Raw genomic sequence first — 19058 nt, 5'->3', positions numbered from 1 at the left:
GCGTTAACAGCAACTCCTAGTTACAGCTCAATCAATGCCTGAGCAGAAAAGGATTGCCCTTGAACTTCTCCATTCCCTCTCTTAATTTATACAACTCTGTTACAGATGTGAAACCAGACATCCTTTTGCGAAAGGATTCTGCCTTTGGGTGGGTGAAAAGCCTTTGCTCACCTCAGATGATTCAGATAAGAGAGGAGCACCGTCGTCTGTTGATAATTCAGAGATTCTCCTTACGAAGAATCTGTTGTGTGAACAAACAGGATAAACATCTTTGATTTGATGCTACAGATTGCAGTATGAAAATATTTTGGTGGTTAAACACGAAGGAAGGGGTACTGGACTCATACAACCATTTGATATGACAGGCCCATCCTTATTAGCTGTAAGTCTCGATTTATTTCACAGCCCATGTTCTCAAAATTTTGAGGCCCTACTTTCAAATCGATAATATTCAGTTCACATAATTTTTTTTATTCATATATATCTTGTTTATCAGAATAATTTTTTATTTTTTTAAAAAAAATCTTATGATTATTAAAATAAGTTAGCAAAAAAATATCAAAATAGTATGCTCATATTTTATTTGTGATTCAAAGCTAAAAAAACCCTTAAATATGACAAATCATGTTAAAAACCTATGCATAAAATTTAAGAATAAAAAAAAAAATTTAATCTAATTTTCAAAGAAAAATGTATTATTAGTATTATTAGTAGAATTTTGGATCCAAATAAACCTTTAATTATTCTTTCCCTCAAATGATGAGATTTTAAGTTTTATACTACTCAAATTATGATTTAAACCATGAAATTATTTAGTAGACCTTTTAATTTTTTTTCTCTCACGACTAGAAACATTATGTTTACTAATCATTTCATTACTCAATTTATCCATCTTTCTCATCAAAGCCTTCATCACTACCTCCAATTTATCTTGTTTTTTTTTTTATATAAGATCCTTCTTATAAATCCATAAAATTGGTATATAACTTAATATAAAAAAAATAAATTATAAAATACAATTCTCAAAATAAATATTTCGCTAACAAAATGAACTATTTCATGATTTAGAGTAATCATTTAGGGATCTAATTATAAGAACCTCTTTATTACAAGGACTAAACTATAGATTTTATAAGAAACAACAATAAAAGAAAATCAAATAAAGAACAATTTGTAAATGAAAATAAAATATAGAAGCTAAAAAAAATAATTTTTAAAGAAATTTCAAGAACTAAAAGGAAACCTTATCACATTACTTTTAAAAATATTTAAAACCGCAACTACTAACCACTACCAAACACCCTATATATCTGACGCGGCTTTCGAGTCCTTAATTCCCACTCATCCTTCTTGAAAAACTATCAAAATTAGATGACAAAGACTTTGGAACTTTGAACGCGGCACGTAGTTAAAAGTCAAATTTAACTTTGAACGATCTCTTGCTATTTGCTGCTGTTTTGCCATCCACAAATGGCTCTTGATGCAAAACTTGCTCTTCTTTTGATTCATATCCTTAGTGTTGCCGGCAATGGATACAGTTCTTTACAAGAGAGAACTACTACGGGAGTGAAGATGAGCACAGGAAAAAGTTGGATCCTTCTTTCAAGTAAAAAAACAAGCTTATCAAGATCAACTATCTATCTCATGTAAAGAAATGAAATAAAATAATTGCCGTAGGTGAGAAGGTTCATTGCAAAGAAAACAAAATATCCACGGGTAGCGGTAATCCATTTTCAATTGTCTACTGCCTTACTTTTAGCTTGTGTAGATGGTCAATATTAACTGCGAGGAAGCATCATCCATAATCCACACATATATATATATAAAATCCCAATTCAAATTAATGTGTTATCTGTTGCTTTCCCTTTCTTCTGCGACCTAGATAGCTTGAAAACTTCAAAACAAGCTCAAGAATCAGAAAAGAACTCTCTCATTGAATTTTGTGATACCCTTCACTCATTTCCACCTATTGATGTGGCTTCTACTTCGTTTTTTCTGTTCCTTTTCATTTTACCTTAAGTAAGATCAGTGCTAGCTACAAACTCTCCAAGAATGGCCACTAGTCAGAACAGAGCTCATTCAGTACTGATCTTTGTCTTGTTTTGTATATTTAGTGTAAGTAGTGCAACGGAGCCTGATGTTTATTGCTTGAAATCTATTAAAAATTCCTTGGAAGACCCTTACAATCACTTCACTTCATGGGACTTCGCCAATCAGACTGAGGGTTTCATCTGTAGGTTTGCGGCAGTCCAGTGCTGGAAGCCTGAGGAGAGCAGAGTCATAAATCTAGCACTATCTAACATGGGGTTCAAGGGCCAGTTCCCTCCTGGCATCGAAAACTGCACAAGCTTAACTGGTTTGGACCTTTCAAGAAATGAGCTTCAGGGACCGATTCCATCTGACATCTCTAAAAGTCTACCATACATCACTTACCTTGACCTATCCTACAACAACTTTTCTGGTGAAATCCCATCAAGTATTGCCAATTTCTCTTTCTTAAATGTTCTAAAACTAGACCATAACCAACTAATAAGAAATATCCCACCACAAATTGGCCTTCTCCGTCGACTCAGGAACTTCAGTGTTGCGGACAATCTGTTGTCAGGTCCAGTGCCAGAATTTGTTAATGCAAATTCTACATGTGGTATTTTTTGCCCAATCGGTGGTTTTTCTTCATCCATAAATGTGAATTATGCAAACAACCCTGGCCTATGTGGAGGGCCTTTAGATCCTTGCAAAGGGCAGAGCAACGAATTTTATTCTTCTTTCAGAACTGGGTTTGCAGCTGGTTATACGGTTTTTTCTGTTTCAGTCTTTGTTGGTTTTTTGTCCTGCTGTGTGCCATGGGTGCATGTAAAAAAAAGGACTAAGAAGATTACGATACAAACGATGGTAATGCTGATTTTGAGGAAGAACAGGAAAGAAGCTGATAATTTAAGTGCTACGCCGTCGTTTGAGAACATACATGGAGGAGGCAACGAGGTACTGACAATATGATTATGTGCATGTCAACTTTGAGTGGTTTGCTTTTGAAATTGATTGCAGGACTTTTTGCTTTTCTTTTTGTCCTGTTATTAGACATTTCAAATTATCTCTTGAGTTTTGAGGTAACTATTCATCTGCAGTTACATGATGTCTTAATTTACAGATAGTCCTAAATTCTTTAACCTGCTTCAATTTCAAGGTAAATACTTGTGTTTCTTCAACAATTAGTGAGTAATGGATTGGGAATCTCTGTCCTCAGATTTGTATGTTGGAGAAGAAGGTTCCAAGAATGAGCTGTACAGATCTTAAAGATGCAACAAATAATTTCAGCGAAAACAATGTCATCGGGCAGGGGAAGATTGGGATGCTGTACAAAGCAGCGTTGCCTAGTGGTTATCTCTTTGCAGTGAAGAAATTACACAACTGTCGAATCCTCGAGGAGCAATTCGTGTTAGAATTGAAGACACTTGGTTCATTGAGGCATGTCAACTTACTTCAACTTTTGGGATTTTCAATCACATCAAAACATTGGCTTCTGGTTTACAAATACATGCCAAATGGTAACCTTTATGATTGGCTACATCCAATGGAAGGCCAGGCAAAGATCATGGAATGGACTGTGAGGTTTAAAGTTGCAATCGGGTTAGCAAGAGGCATGGCTTCATCAGGACTGCAGTAGTACTATCCGAGTTTTCCATCTTAACATAAGCTCAAAGTGCATCTTACTTGATCAGGATTTCGAGCCAAAGTTGTCGAATTTTGGGGAGGCGATAATCGTAAATCCAACTAACACTTCCCCTTTGAAAGGTGAGTTTTGGGATACAGCATATGCTATGGAAGATGTGTATGGATTTGGAGTTGTGCTCCTTGAGCTGATTACGGGGGTGGATTCTAGCAGAATGACTGGTTCCTCGAACAGTCTTCTTAATGAATGGATTAGTCATCTTTTGACTAGTTCCAAGATCTATGAATGCCATTGATAAGTCTCTGGTTGGGCAAGGATTTGATGATGAGATATTTCAGCTGCTTAAAGTTGCATGCCACTGTGTTGATTCCATTCCAGATCGAAGACCAACAATGCATCAAGTGTACAAAGACATAAGAGCAATGAGGGAGAGATGTGGCCAAATTGATGATTCAGAGATTCTAGTGCAGCAGCATGAAATTTACCCTTCCAGCTCAAAGGGCAAATCTGTTGAGATTGAAATGGCATAGAGTCAATGGAAACAGGAAAAACAGGACAAATTTAGGCAACTGTATCATGTTTTGGTATAATAAACAAGTATGTAAGAAGCAACGGTGCTGTTTGAGAATAAGCTTGAACTATCTATCCAAATTCAAGGTACTGCAAAAGTAACTACAAATATTTCAAACTAGTCTCTTTTCTGGGGACTTGAAAAAAACCTCAGGATACAGCTTAAAGTTTTGTATACAATTACGTCCAAATCGTCCCAAAAGTCTTGTATGAGGTTTTCTCACCTTTTCCCTAAATTTAAATCATTAAAGTTCATATTTTAATTATCATCATCAAATTAAATAAAAATAAATATTTAAAACATAGATATAAAAACCTACAAGGTTTTTACTTTAAATTATGTGGAAGCAATCATTAAAAGAAGTTGATATTAAAGTTGAGGAAGTTTCCTTTCTTTATTTTTATTTTTTTTATTTTAAACTTTGAAATCACAATTGAAAAGAATTATTAAATATACTAAGTATTATTAGAATTGCTCGAATAATTTAATCTCAATTAATATTTATGTTGACTGACGTGCAAATACTTCTATTGACAAGAAAAAGAAAAAGAAAAAAAAATAAGCCTACTTTATTTGACAAAAACGTATAAATCAGGACTTAATCTTTTTTTTTTTTGACTAATTTGTTTTCCCGCACTTTCGTGGAAATTGTAGTCCTATAGGGCCATCCATTATTCTCTCTTTAATTACGGGTCCCATAAACTTGGATTTTGATGCAGTAGACTTGGCCTTTTGACTTGAAGAAATAGACTAACAAATCAACGCATCTTTTCTTTATTTATTTCCATAGCAATATAAAGTCCATACCAATGTCGGCAAAAAAGCAATTTCACTTTTAAAATCTTATGAAGTTATAAGATAAAATGAATCTAACATTAAAACTTAAAAATTAATAAAATTAATCAAATTTAGTAAAATTAAATCAATTTTACAAGTTTTAAAATTAAAAAATTATGTATTCTAGTAAATATACCTTAACATGTTCATTGTTTGAAATTTATATCTTACAAAATTGGTATAATTTGATAATTAAAGGCTTAATTTTGACTATAATTATTATAATTTTTTTAACGATACAAATGAATTTCATTTCCGTAAAATTAAAATACTTATTCGTTCTTCACAATTAATATATAAACTATTAACATATCAACATATAAACTATTTAAGTGTGTTTTATATTGAGGTGGTTTTTATGGTTTTTATTTAAAAATATGATTTAAAAAAAAAAATTAATTATGTTTATGAAAAAAATTAATTTAAAAAATATTGACATTAAAATATTAATGGTATTATTCATTTATTGCTATTAATATTGTTATTATGGTTATAATAACAATATTAATATTATTGATAAATATAAATATAGCACAGCATGGCATGCAGCATACATCCATTTATGCCCATCAAGCCGGGGACTCCAAAAGCATGACAAAACAGCGATGAGAGAGGGAGTGAGCAACATATATAGCACAGCATGGCATGCAGCATCAACCAGAACACAAGGCACATGCATGGCATAAGTCCATCAGAAACCACTAAATCCAGCAGAGGGACGACCAACCAGAGATCAATATCAGCCAAAACTGGTAAGGAAATGGTTCTGTTCATGGAAATGCAACACCATGTAAAACACAACTTGGAATTTGCGAAATAGAACATAAGCTAAAGTGCAATTGTTTTCAAAAATTCTTTTGTTTCTCAAAAGAATTAACAACAAAGAAATAAAAAATAATCAAATAAATCAAAATTTGCTTACTTGGACAACCGGAGAAGTTTGCTAAAAAAACAGAGCATAAACAGTCGGATGGAAATTCGTCAATTTCCTTTCTTCGTCTTTTTCTTTTTTTTTTTCCCTTTTTTTTCACTTCACTATTTTCCTTTTCTCTTTCCTTTTCTTCCTGATTTTTATATTTATTTTTATATAATTTTAATTTTTTTAATTATAAAAAAAAATTGGTGGCAGTTTTGTAAACAAACAAAATAAAGTAGATAGACACAGCTAGTTGCGAGTCGAGGAGCGGACCCTTGGGTGAGGCTAAAAAAGGATCATGTTGCTCTTGTTTTTGTTGCTTTTTAGGAGAATCTTGGCTTTCTAAAGGATCATGATGAGTATTATTCCTAGATGGATCTTTGATCCTTTTGATCTTTTCAGCTTCTTCATTTCAAGAGACATCTGATAGACACGATCCTCAGGAAGTGATGCTTTGGTAACCATGACTGGCATTTAAGAGTCAGATTATAAAAGTTAGATAAGGATAAGTAATCTCTCCATCTTTGTTTGGAAAAAATCATAAAATGAGATCTAGATTTCGATTGCATGCTTGAATTTGAGTTACATGGTGGAATCTCAATTCCTTCTTACATATTTGAAAAGAGAGAGTTTCCAAACTTATATTTTGAGGAAGTTGCTTTCTTTTTTTCTTTTTTTAGAGAATTTTCTTAATAAAGAGATCAAATTGAACTTATCAGACTGAATTCTTAGGTGAGTGGCTGGCAAAATATTCACTTTAGCACCTTGAGAATTGCTTACATGCTCTATTTTTTTCATTTTGGATAAGAAATTTGTTAACTCAAGAGATGAGAGGAAAAAGGGTCCAACCAGGCATGCTAGAAATTTGTATACATAAAATTTCATGTATTAAAAAAATACACTAAAAATAGTGTTAAAATTACAATAATGAATTTGATTATAAGAAATAGTTAAAATTCTCTTGAAGTGCTCTTCACATGTATGAATTCCTCTTATTAACAGTCAAATCTGGATCTTGTTTTAGATAGGAAGATATTCACATGAGCCTGAAAGCTTTTATCATGTAAGATTTTAACTTGATTTTATTTAATAAGGATGAAGATTATTCATACGAGCCTGAAAACTTTTATCATGTGAGATCTTAACTTGATTTGATTTGATTTGATTTGATGAAGTAAATGACTTTGATACTTTGCCTCTTTAATGGACTTGAATTTCTTTGAGAGAACTTTCAAATATTTGTATTTGTATTTGATCTTTAATCTTTATTTGTTGTCCTTGTGTCTTTTGCTTGTTGTTGTTGTTGTTTTTTTTTTTATCTTCTTTGCTTGTCTTCTATGCTTCTATGCTTGCGTCTTTGATTTGGTGGCTTTATTGTCTATTTATACACAGATAATGTGTAATTTATTTCAAAGGTCCTTTATCTAAAGGATATTTTTGGAAAATTAAAATGAAAATTACTTAAAATATCCTTAGAAGGATATTAAAGTAAAAACTATAAAATATATTTGAACTATATTTTTAATTTAATTTGTGCTCATACCCAATAAATTTAATTTGTTCGGTAATATTGAGCTTAGATGATGGATCAAGCTTGTAGAAGTTTTAGTCTAAATTGCTAGCTTTCATCGATAATATCTATGGATTACCATAATATTATTGGTTCAGAACAACACAAACTCAAAATTTAACAACATTTTTCAAAGGCAATTAACAATAACAATCCAATCCATTATTACATAGGAGCAACGAAACTAAACAAGATAAAATCCTAGAATAACGATTTTACGGAACTTATAGTCTGTATGAAAGTGAGGATCAGCAGGATAGCTGCTGCAACAGTTGCCGTACCTCTCCAAATATTGGCGAAATATATAAGTTTCAAGGTTGCTTTCGTATGGTTAAAGCGGCTCTCATAGTGGGAATTTATCTTTCGAGAGATACGACCAAAACAACTGTAATTGTCACCAATATTTTCGCAAAACTTGTTAATCATATTTGAAACTGCGGCATCGTCACCTAGCCAGTGGAGAATGATTCCCTTTCGGACTAGCAAACCCACGTCTTCTGCACTGTCGATGAGATGGTCCATAAACTTTATATAACTGCATACGTAAGCTTGAGACGGGTAGCAGCACTGCTCCAAGGCCATGATATTTCGTACAAGACGTTCGAAGCTGTGATCAACTTCCAACTGTGGTATTTTCAACACTCCTTTCTCAAATTTTATGTTGACCAAGCATTTGTCTTGGGTGACCTGAAACTTCACTCCTGCCTTGCGAAGCATGACCGCACTATATTTCAGCTTGATAGGATTAAAACTATAACGTCGTTCAATAGATCCCTTCTGCATAAAACTCCTTAGTAAATCAGTGAAATGCTTGCTTCCCTTTACACTCTGTTTGGTTTCCGCCACTTGTGAAAACTTGTGCTTTTCAAAATGAAACGTAGCAATATCGCCTGCGTGCTTTCCAAAAGCATAGCTAACAAGATCAAGAAAAGATTCCCATGTTGCATCTTCCGATGTTGTATCTCGGAGATCGCGATTGATCTCATGATATATATCCCAAATGATGGAGACAGGTAGTTGGTTTTCAAGTAGAATCAAGTCTTCTCGTATGTCAAACAACATCCTGGGCTCAAAATGCTTAGGCTGTTTATACTCGTTCAAAAACTTAATGACGAAGACAGCATCCAGCAGGATCATCTCTATGAAATCACAGCTACTGATTCGGTTGAAATTCTCTGAATAACAGACTCGGATATGCTTTTCTTTATTCTGAATGCTGATCACAAGATCCCTAATTTTGTCCTCATTCATCCCATCCTGTTCAGTAAACTCTTTGAAACATCTCCATTTATGATTTTGCATGGCCTCTATTCTTTTAGTCTCGCGGTGAAGAGGACCTATTGAAATCAGTAGTGGAGTGTAGGCTTTCCTATTTACGCTTCGAAGCGATTTGGGCACCCTATATATACAGCAATCAGCCCGGTCCTGTTGAGAGGTCAGCCCTTCCATCTTATTATGCAGCTGTGCCAAAATCTTGCTAGTCATCTCAATTTTGAGTTCCGGGTTTGAAATACTTGAGGTACTTGCTGTATCCTTTCCTTTGTTTGAACCACTTAAGTTGTTAATATCCTTATCAATGTCTGAATCACTTCCTACATCAATACCTTTTCCCTTGTTTGGAGCACTTGACTCATCGTCTTCCATGTTTGATGCCCTTGCCTGTTCAACATCGTTTTTCATGTTTGAAGCCCTTGCAGTAAATTTATCCTTTTCCAGTCTGCAGGTTCGGTGCAACAAACCTAGAATCAATGGAAGGAATATAGTTCAATTTTGAGTTTTTTTTTGTTTTTGAGATATATTTTTACCTAACTAATATAGTGATTTCTATGTTATTTCACAAAATCAAAGCACATTTTTCCATACTACTTCATGACTATATTTGTCCATGTAATTTTTCAGAGCAACGCTATAAGAAAATCATACGAAAATTTCAGATGTACTGTTGTAATTCACTCATTTAATATTTTTGGAACGTATGAACACTCCATCGATTCAGTCGTTATCACTTAAACGTCAATTTATATGAAAATTTGATATAATTTGTTTATATGCATGGTCTTTAATTTTCAGATTTTTCAAATTTGAAGCACTTAAGTTATTCAATTTCTTTGAATCGATGATGCATTACACAAAGGCTATTCTCAGAGAACCATCTCAACCTAATAATTTAAGCTATTAGGTAAGGTTCCAAGATATAATTTATATTATTTTCTAACACACTCTCTTAAATGAAAGTCTTTTAAGTTTGAAACTTACATAGATCCACATTATCATGTGCTTAATTTTATTAAATAAATAGGAGTGGTAAGATTTGAACTCGTGACCACTTAATTATCAAGATTTTGATACCATGTCAGAGAGTGATCTTAACTCAATAGCTAACCTATTAGATGAGATCTTGAGATATAACTTATATTATTCTCTGAAAGCTATTAATTTATTTACCACAAAAAATTAGCATTATAACGTTTTTGTGTGTAGTTTGAAGTTAAAAACCTTAATTTAATGATGAATTAGTATTAAAGGTGCAATAAAATGGTTGAGTGAAATGTTAATGATTAAGTATGTAAAACTTATGTGATGGGATATTATAGATTTTAAATTAAAATTAAAATTTATACAATTTAAAAAGCAATAGATGATGTATGCTGGTGGACCAATATTAGGTGGGATAAAAAATAGAAATGAAATTAAATCCAAAAAAAAAAACATTGTGATACCTTATAAAAAATTAATAGTTTAAACAAAAAACAAAAAATATTTTATATTAATTTTCTAATACGTCATCTAAGTAAAAATCATTTTACTTGAAATTTGTAAGAAGGAACAACTACCTAATTTTGTGTTGAAATTTTAATTTAATTTAATTTAATTAGAAGAATAAGGGTTTTGAACTCATGATCTTGCAAGTGCTGTAATATCAGCCAATAAAATACTTTAACTGAAAAGTTTAAATTAACAATTAAGTTAGATTTACAAAAATAATTTTAAATTGCTTATTAATTACAACCACCTGAAATTTGAGATAATAACAAATTATCATTTGAATCTAAATTTTTTATATCAATTAACTCTATAGTACGCCCATTCATAGACGCCCTCAACGGAGTTCTTCAATTAAAGATTTGGATTAGCAAGAAGTCAAAATGATTTTACATAGTATATCAGAGATTCTAGACAGTGATTTTATGTTAAATGGATTTAATAAGATTTTGGGAAAATGATGTAAATAGCCAAGGTTTATAAAGTGCCTTCTACCAGGAATCTATAAACTACGTATTTTTCCACAGTTTGGCAGGGGTTTAAAGCATAGCAATCAGCATTACATTATTTGTGGTTGGACCATTAGTTCTTGGAGGTTTGTATCCCTATGAGTTTTGCTAGTAATTTTAAGATTTTTAGTTTAATTGGTATAATATTAAATAACCTAATATTAAATAACCTAAAGAATTAAGAACATGAGTTGATTTTGAGCTGCAACACTTGTCACGAGTTTGGGAAGTCCAGTTTTAGGGGAACACGAGTTGGTTTTTTGCTCAGTGGTATAGTGATTTGATGATTTATTTTTCTAAGAAAATATTCCTAAAACTCCATCAACTATTCAACAATTCCTATAACCATTATCGACCACTCAATAATTTCTTAAACTATACAAAACCATACAACAAAGTCATAGGTAGAAACACATAAAATACAAATATATACTCCCTACAATTTCATTTATTGTTCTATATATTATTTTCTTCTCCTACATTTTATTAACTCATGCATCAGAGTATTTTCTATGCTAGCAAAAAACTTGTTTTTATAGAAAAACTCATATAACCTTGAAAAGCCCAAATTAAATTTGAGATTTTTTTTTAAGGACTACATAAGATTCTATCAAAATTTTGTCTCCTATCATACCAAGGGGATGATGTTACATTACTACTAGTTAATTTTTTATAACTAATTGTTATTATCTATCTTGTAATATTGTTGCCATTTTTTAGGAGATAGGGAACTAGTTCTCAAAATTTATTAGTATGGGTAAAGTGAATGCGATGGATATTGATACCTATAATCAAGTCGTGTTATAACGAAATACCATTGCAAAATGAATGCGATGGATATTTATAAGTTTCGAAAGAAACTCACTTCGTTGAAAGGGAAAATGTTGAGCATGGTCGGTTGTATTTGCCTTATCAAAAGTGTGTTGAACTCTCTTCCTTTGTACTTCATGTCTATCTTCCTTATGCCAAAAGGTGTGTGTCGCTTACTTACTTCCATCCAATGCAAATTCTTATGGTCTGGAATTGTCAAAATGAGAAAAATTTGCAAACTCCAATGAAGTGTGATTGTTAGAGATAAGGATAAGGGTGGCCTTGGGATTGAGTCATTGATAGCCAAGAATAAAGCAATGCTTTTCAAGTGGATTTGGAGGCTATCTCTTCCTGGTAATGAGCTATGGAAGAAGATGGTATTCAACAAATTCAAGCCGGTATTTGAAAATGGTTTTCCTATTTTTAGTAGAAGATTGTCTTGTATCTGAAGGGACATCTCATCCCTTATGACTTTAATAGACTATGTCTCTTCAACTTTAGCCAATAATTGCAGATTTGTAATGGGTAATGCACAGTGTAACTTGCATACATTGTACGTGTAACTTGCATACAGTGTACACTGTATGCAAGTTACACTGTTCATGCTAATTAATTAGCATGAACAGTGTAACATGCATACCGTTAATTAGCATGAACAGTGTAACTTGCATACAGTTCCGGTCAGACCGGTTCCGGCCAAATCGGTTCCGGTTCAAAGCTTAAAATACATTGAACCAGGCCCAACCCAGTAAAATAAAAAATATTTTTAATTTTTTAATTGTTTTTTATTCGAAAAACTAGTGTTTAACATTATTTAATGACACTAAATAAATTAGACACAAATCGCTTGATAAAGTAGCATTTGCAGAATTTGATTGCAATCCCAATTTCGTTCTTGATTATATTTTACCTGATGTTATTGCGCGCTTAAAAAACCAAAAAAACTGTAATCCTTGTCGGATATATTTCATTCGTGATGAAATTGTAGATATTTTAATGGAACAATAAAAAATATTTTATATAAAATATTATTTATTTCATGATGTAATAACAAAAGTTAAATCTACGATATTTAAATTAAAAACTATCAATATTAATATATATTTTTAAAAATTATTTTATAACCTCAATTTCAAAAGCATTATTAACCAAACACATTAAACTACTTTTTTGCAACCTCAATTTCAACCACAGTTTTAACCAAACACCTGTTTTTTAAAACCAACTTGAATTAAAAGTACTTTTTATAAAATAATTTTTTTCAAACCACAACCACAACAGCTACTGCAATATCAAACACACACTCAGTTTTTTCTATTTTGGTCCTTATAAGTTGATAGAAGAGAGAGAAAGTCATTAAAAAAAAAGAAAGAAGAGAGAAACATTTCAGTGCTACGACATGAATATAGAAAAAAATATTAGCTTCCCAAAAATAGTTTTGATCAAATGCTACGACATGAATTGTATATGGATCAATGTAGCTGAGAATTTATAGATACAATTATGACATAACGAGGATCTATAATCTAAAATAATAAAGATAGAACAATGTAACTAGTATTCTGTTCGCTATTACGGCATCAGGTTTATTTGAGTATTCTGAATTAGTTTGTGATTTCTCGTAACAAAGATGGAACTCTTTTAGTAGATAACTAGAACACATTCCTCTGTAATAAAGTTGAACATTATATGCTTGGAAAACTGCAAATAATTATAAATTGTTTTTAATAAAGCATTTGATGACTTTGAGATGCCAACATGAAACTTAATCAACAAATCACTTATGTTTTGATTTATAAAAGAGCGATACTAATAAAAATGACATTTTTTCTCAAAAAATGCATGAATTGAAAAGAGAAATTCTCACCAGAGAAATAGATGTTTTCTTCGAAGAACTTAAAACATTTGATTTTATTAGAATATTTGTTTTAATTACCATAGAATTCAATAAAATAATTTCGAAAAGGCAGTAACACGTAGGCAAATTAATTAGTAGTAATCTCAAGTTGAACCTCCGATTCAATAACAAGTTCAGTGACATTAACATCAAAATTTAAGACATCACATTTATAGAAAAATGCATGCTAGAAAATGTATGGTTGGTTTCCCTCGAATTTTGCAAGATAACCTATATATTTATGTTTAGTTTGATCCATGAAACTACATACACCGAACCACCTATTGTCTGCAGAGCTTAAACCAAATCCAAAACATAACATTTCAAAAAACTAAACATTTCAAAGAACAGAACAAGTTAGTGCTGACCTGATCAGGACGGAGATCAGAGGACTGTGTCTGTATATAGGGTCCCAAGCAGCGAGCCTGATCTTTCCTGCATACATATTGCGCAGCACCTCTCTCTCTCCCCCCCTCCCTCCAAGTCTCTTGCCTTGTCTACCCAAATGCATATGACAATGGCTATAATTAAGGGACTTTATTCTATACGCTATCTGAATTCTAGCTTGACAAGGGCGGATCTAGGAAAGTCCCTTTACTTTAAAATTATTTTTAAGAGATCAAGTATATTTGTACATAATAATCCCTGTAAAAATATTAAATCTTCATTTCAGCCCTTTAATGTTGAATCCTGCTGGATCCAGGGGCGTAATCAAGGAAAGGCAAGCAAGGGCCAGCCTCTCTATAGAGAAAAATTATGATGACTAATTCTATAGGTTAGTTTTTTATTACTAAGTGATTAAGTGTGAGAAGATATAATATTTAAATAGTTAGGCCCTTCTAATAGTAATTATATTTGTTATCCTTTAACTTTAAAACTATCTGCTTGGAAAGAAAAAATATGAAGTTATAAATAACTTTTTTAGCCTAATGAATTTTACCGTCTTTTCTTGCTACAGCCCTAATATATAAGGTAAAATACAGAAATAAGAATATCAATCACAAACAAAAAGATTGAAGTAAAGTGTCACCAATTATTTCTTCTTTCATCAAACAAATTAAGGTAATTGAGCATCGCTAACCTCCAAATTTAAAATTTATTTTTATTTTATTTTGAGTTGTTTGTTAAGAATTTAATGTGATTTTTTTATAATTCTATTATTTTTTCTTCCTTTTGTTTTTTTGCTCGAATATGCTAGTTTTACCAAATTTATTTTTGAATTCTTGTTATAGTGATGTTTTTTTTAATTAATTAGATATATTTTATTGGTTTGTCTTGATTATACTTAAATTTTTTATATATTTTGTTTTTAGCAGAGCCACTAAAACTACCAATTTTTCCTTACGATATATGTTTTGATTTTAGGTTGAACCATGGACAAAATAAGAAAAAATAATTCTTTTTTTTTAGAAAAAGAGAATAAATATTGATAACTCACAATCTAGTGAACCAATTTCAATGCGTAATATTGAGGAAATGAGAATAAATAATAATTCGTTTTATCTAATGTTATATACTTTGAATGTTTATATTTGATAGATATAAAGACCAATAAAATTAAAGTGATTGATACATTATAAAGATGAAATTAACTTTATCACTTTAATTCAATTTGATATTGCTCAAAACCCCTTACCTTATGCAAAGGTCATTATATATTTGAATTTGTTTTATAACTCATGTATAATAAATTAAAAAATATTATATCTTATTATATTAATTTTGGCTCTTTCTAATAAATAATCCTAGCTCTGTCTCTGCTTGGATCCATATTTCTTATATTTGCAAATAATATAATATATATATATAAAAAAACTCACCGATAAACCTACCAAATATTTTAGGCTCATCATCCCACTGAGCATGGGAAGATAAAAATTCCAAATGCATGAAGGAGACCCCAAAATGAAAACAATGTTTGATAATCTTATAATTATATTCCTCCCTCGTACAGTAAACAATTTTCTCCACAAAGATAAGACGGACTGAAAATTTAGCTGCGTTCACACTCACCTGCCGACAAAGTTTCCAAGCGTCCTTTAAAGTTGATGGAAAGATTGGTAGTGAGAGGGAAAGATGGTGCCTTTCTTCGTTGTCATTTATTCCTTTACAAGACAGATGCATTATTAAAAAATTGATTTGAATTTTGAATCATTTCCGGAGAATATTTGTAAGATATTTGAATCAAATCCACAAGTGTATTTGTACATAAAAAACACTTATAGCTCCTTGTTTGGGTACAATCTGAATTTTTTTTCTATTTTTTTTGTTTTATTTATTTTGTAATACTGTTGCTCGTTTTTATTAGATATGTAGCTAGTTCTCCTAAATAAATTAGTATGGGTAATTAAAGTGACTGCAATGGGTATTGATACCGATAATCACTCAAGTCTTGCTCTATAGCTATCTTAATACCCATAGAAATCTAAAGTCGAACCTCTGATCATTTCACAGCAGGTTCAATTAATGACTTTAACAACAAAATTTATTACAAGTGTTTTATATATGCTGGAAAACTAAAACATAATTAAGCAAACCAACTTTTTAAAAAATAAAAATAAATGGAACCACCTATTGTCTGCAGAGCTTAAACCAAATCCAAAACTAAACATTTCAAAGAATAGAACAAGTTAGTGCTGACCTGAGGACGGAGATCAGAGGACTGTCTGTATATAATATAGGGTCCCAAGCAGCGAGCCTCTTTCCTATATAGATATTGCAGCACCTCCCTCCCTCCCTCCCTCACTCCCTCTCTAAGTCTCTTGCCTTGTCTACCCAAATGTATATGACAATGACTATAATTAAGGGACTTAATTCTATACGCTATCTAGATTCTAGCTTGACAGGGGCGGATCTAGGAATTCTATTCAATTGATATAGTTTAGTTCTTTTATAAAAAAGAAAAGAAAAGGAAAGGAACTACATACACCCTGCACCCTTACAGGGGAAAGGTACACTTTACAGATAGAATGCTTATCCTTATATTGAATCAACTAATGTCTGCCGAGCTTAAACCAAATCCAAAACATCGTAAATATGCTGTTTGTAAGCTATAATTTAATTTATACGCATGCAGTTTTATATAATTAAAATAATCTTGTAATCGAAATTAAAACAAAATCCTAACATACATTCTAATATATATTAAATATTAAATTTAAATTAAGTATAAAGTGCTAACTTGTTGAAGTATTTAGATTTTAATTTTGTTGAAAATTTATTATTGTTCAGGATTATTCCTTTGTCTTTAAGGTGTGGTTGTTAGGTTTTTCAACACATATACATGCATTAAAAACGATAAATTAAAATAAAATCAAGAGTCTAGATTCCATTAGACAATTTTAGGTTGTTTTAGAATTTGAAGAAAGATTTTAAAAAAATAAGATCTATGATCTATTTTTTCAAAGTTAAGTTAACACAAATCACAAATTATTGTTCAAGTTTATGTTTTTATATAGCATTACTAGTAAATAAACAATAAACAATTTTTTTCACAAAAAAAACTTCTGTAAGTTGTTTTCTTAACTTGTTATAACACAATTTCAACCCATATTTTTGTATGTAATTTAAAAATTAAAAAAATCCAATTTTCTTTTGTAATTTTAGTTAATTTTAATCATTTTTTTATTTTTTTATTTTTATTTAATTTTTGTGTGTCAAAAAAATCTTGAAAATCATAAGAAATTCAAAAATAAAAAATAGTTAAGGTTGAAATTAAACAAATAATTGAGCATTATAGGAAAAAAAGAAAGTTTGAGAATTTTTAAGTTAGTTAAATTGAAAAGACAGTTGATAAATGAGGTTAATTTAGCTAAGTTTTTATAAAAATTGAATTTCAAGATGATTTTAAAATAAAATTAAGTTAAAATGTCAATTAAGAAAAATTGAGAGTTAGATTGCTTAAAACTGCATAATTTTATAAAATCAAGGGATAAATTAATTCAATTTATAAATTAAATTAAAAAAAATCAAGATTAGACATATTTTCTGTTTTTATTTATTTATTTTTCAGGAAGATTGAATAAAAAAATAGCGGAAGAAGGGCTGCTGGTCTTGAGAAATAAGGGCTAATGAGGTTTATATATAGCACGTGAGCCACATGCTCCTTCAATGCAATTTTTTGCAGATAAATCACGCGTGAAGTACGTGTGCTCCACGTGGTCCAAGTTGTATTTTCCAGTGATTCCTGGTATATTTTTTACCCTGATGGTCGATTTCGATTTCATGTATATTAATCCTTTTGCTTAGTAAAAATCTGAATATATTTTTTACTGACATTCTCATATAATAAAAATAAATAAAAAATAATTATAAATTATGAAAAAAATATCATGTAATAAAACAAAATGTGTTTTTTTCATAACAAAAAAGAAATGAATGAATAAGGAATGATATTTTTTTTATTAAAGGAATATGTTTTTTTTTATTCATTTAAATCATTTAATTTTTTATGAATATTTATTTTAATTAACTTATGTTTTGATTTATAAAAGAGCGATATTTATGTTTAGTTTGATCCATGTGGGATCATCAAGCCCATATAAAGAGAGAGGGGTTCAGCCTAATTTCTTAGGAGTTTTTAATATTTAATGTGTTTTATATGGAGAACAAATATAGAAAAAAATGTTAGGTTCCCAAAAATAGTACTTGGGTGATCTATCTAGCTTTGATCAAATGCAGAGCTTAAAAAACTAAAACATAATTAAGCAAACCAACTTTTTAAAAAATAAAAATAAATGGAACTACATACACCGAACCACCTATTGTCTGCAGAGCTTAAACCAAATCCAAAGCATAACATTTCAAAAAACTAAACATTTCAAAGAACAGAACAAGTTAGTGCTGACCTGAGGACGGAGATCAGAGGACTGTGTCTGTATATAGGGTCCCAAGCAGCGAGCCTCTTTCCTATATATATATTGCAGCACCTCTCTCTCTCTCTCTCTCTCTCCAAGTCTCTTGCCTTGTCTACCCAAATGCATATGACAATGGCTATAATTAAGGGACTTAATTCTATACGCTATCTAGATTCTAGCTTGACAAGGGCGTATATAAGAAAGTCCCAAGCAGCGAGCCTGATCTTTCCTATATATATATTGCAACACCTCTCTCTCTCTCTCTCTCTCTCTCTCTCTCTCGCTCTCTCTCTCTCGCTCTCTCTCTCTCTTGCCTTGTCTACCCAAATGCATATGACAATGGCTATAATTAAGGGACTTAATTCTATACGCTATCTAGATTCTAGCTTGACAAGGGCGTATATAAGAAAGTCCCAAGCAGCGAGCCTGATCTTTCCTATATATATATTGCAACACCTCTCTCTCTCTCTCTCTCTCTCTCTCTCTCGCTCTCTCTCTCTCTTGCCTTGTCTACCCAAATGCATATGACAATGGCTATAATTAAGGGACTTAATTCTATACGCTATCTAGATTCTAGCTTGACAAGGGCGTATATAAGAAAGTCCCAAGCAGCGAGCCTGATCTTTCCTATATATATATTGCAACACCTCTCTCTCTCT

The 19058-nt window shown here is 31.2% G+C and overlaps 1 protein-coding gene and 1 pseudogene across 1 annotated transcript; one reads left to right on the top strand and one right to left on the bottom strand.

Annotated features, from left to right (window-relative positions):
• The first annotated feature begins 1636 nt into the window (after window positions 1–1636).
• Window positions 1637–4445, top strand: LOC133671188 (probably inactive leucine-rich repeat receptor-like protein kinase At5g48380; annotated as a pseudogene).
• A 3232-nt stretch (window positions 4446–7677) lies between these two features.
• LOC133670720 (UPF0481 protein At3g47200-like) lies at window positions 7678–18630 on the bottom strand. The gene is made up of 2 exons (XM_062091300.1): window positions 18391–18630; window positions 7678–9281 (listed from the first exon to the last, which is right to left on the bottom strand). The coding sequence occupies exon 2, from the start codon at window positions 9242–9244 to the stop codon at window positions 7766–7768; it is 1479 nt and encodes a 492-aa protein (XP_061947284.1). The 5' UTR covers window positions 9245–9281; window positions 18391–18630; the 3' UTR covers window positions 7678–7765.
• Window positions 18631–19058: the final 428 nt, after the last annotated feature.

Source organism: Populus nigra, chromosome 13, assembly GCF_951802175.1.
Source record: "Populus nigra chromosome 13, ddPopNigr1.1, whole genome shotgun sequence".
Classification (NCBI taxonomy): Eukaryota; Viridiplantae; Streptophyta; class Magnoliopsida; order Malpighiales; family Salicaceae; genus Populus; species Populus nigra.
This window is presented reverse-complemented; position numbering and strand designations above follow the sequence as displayed.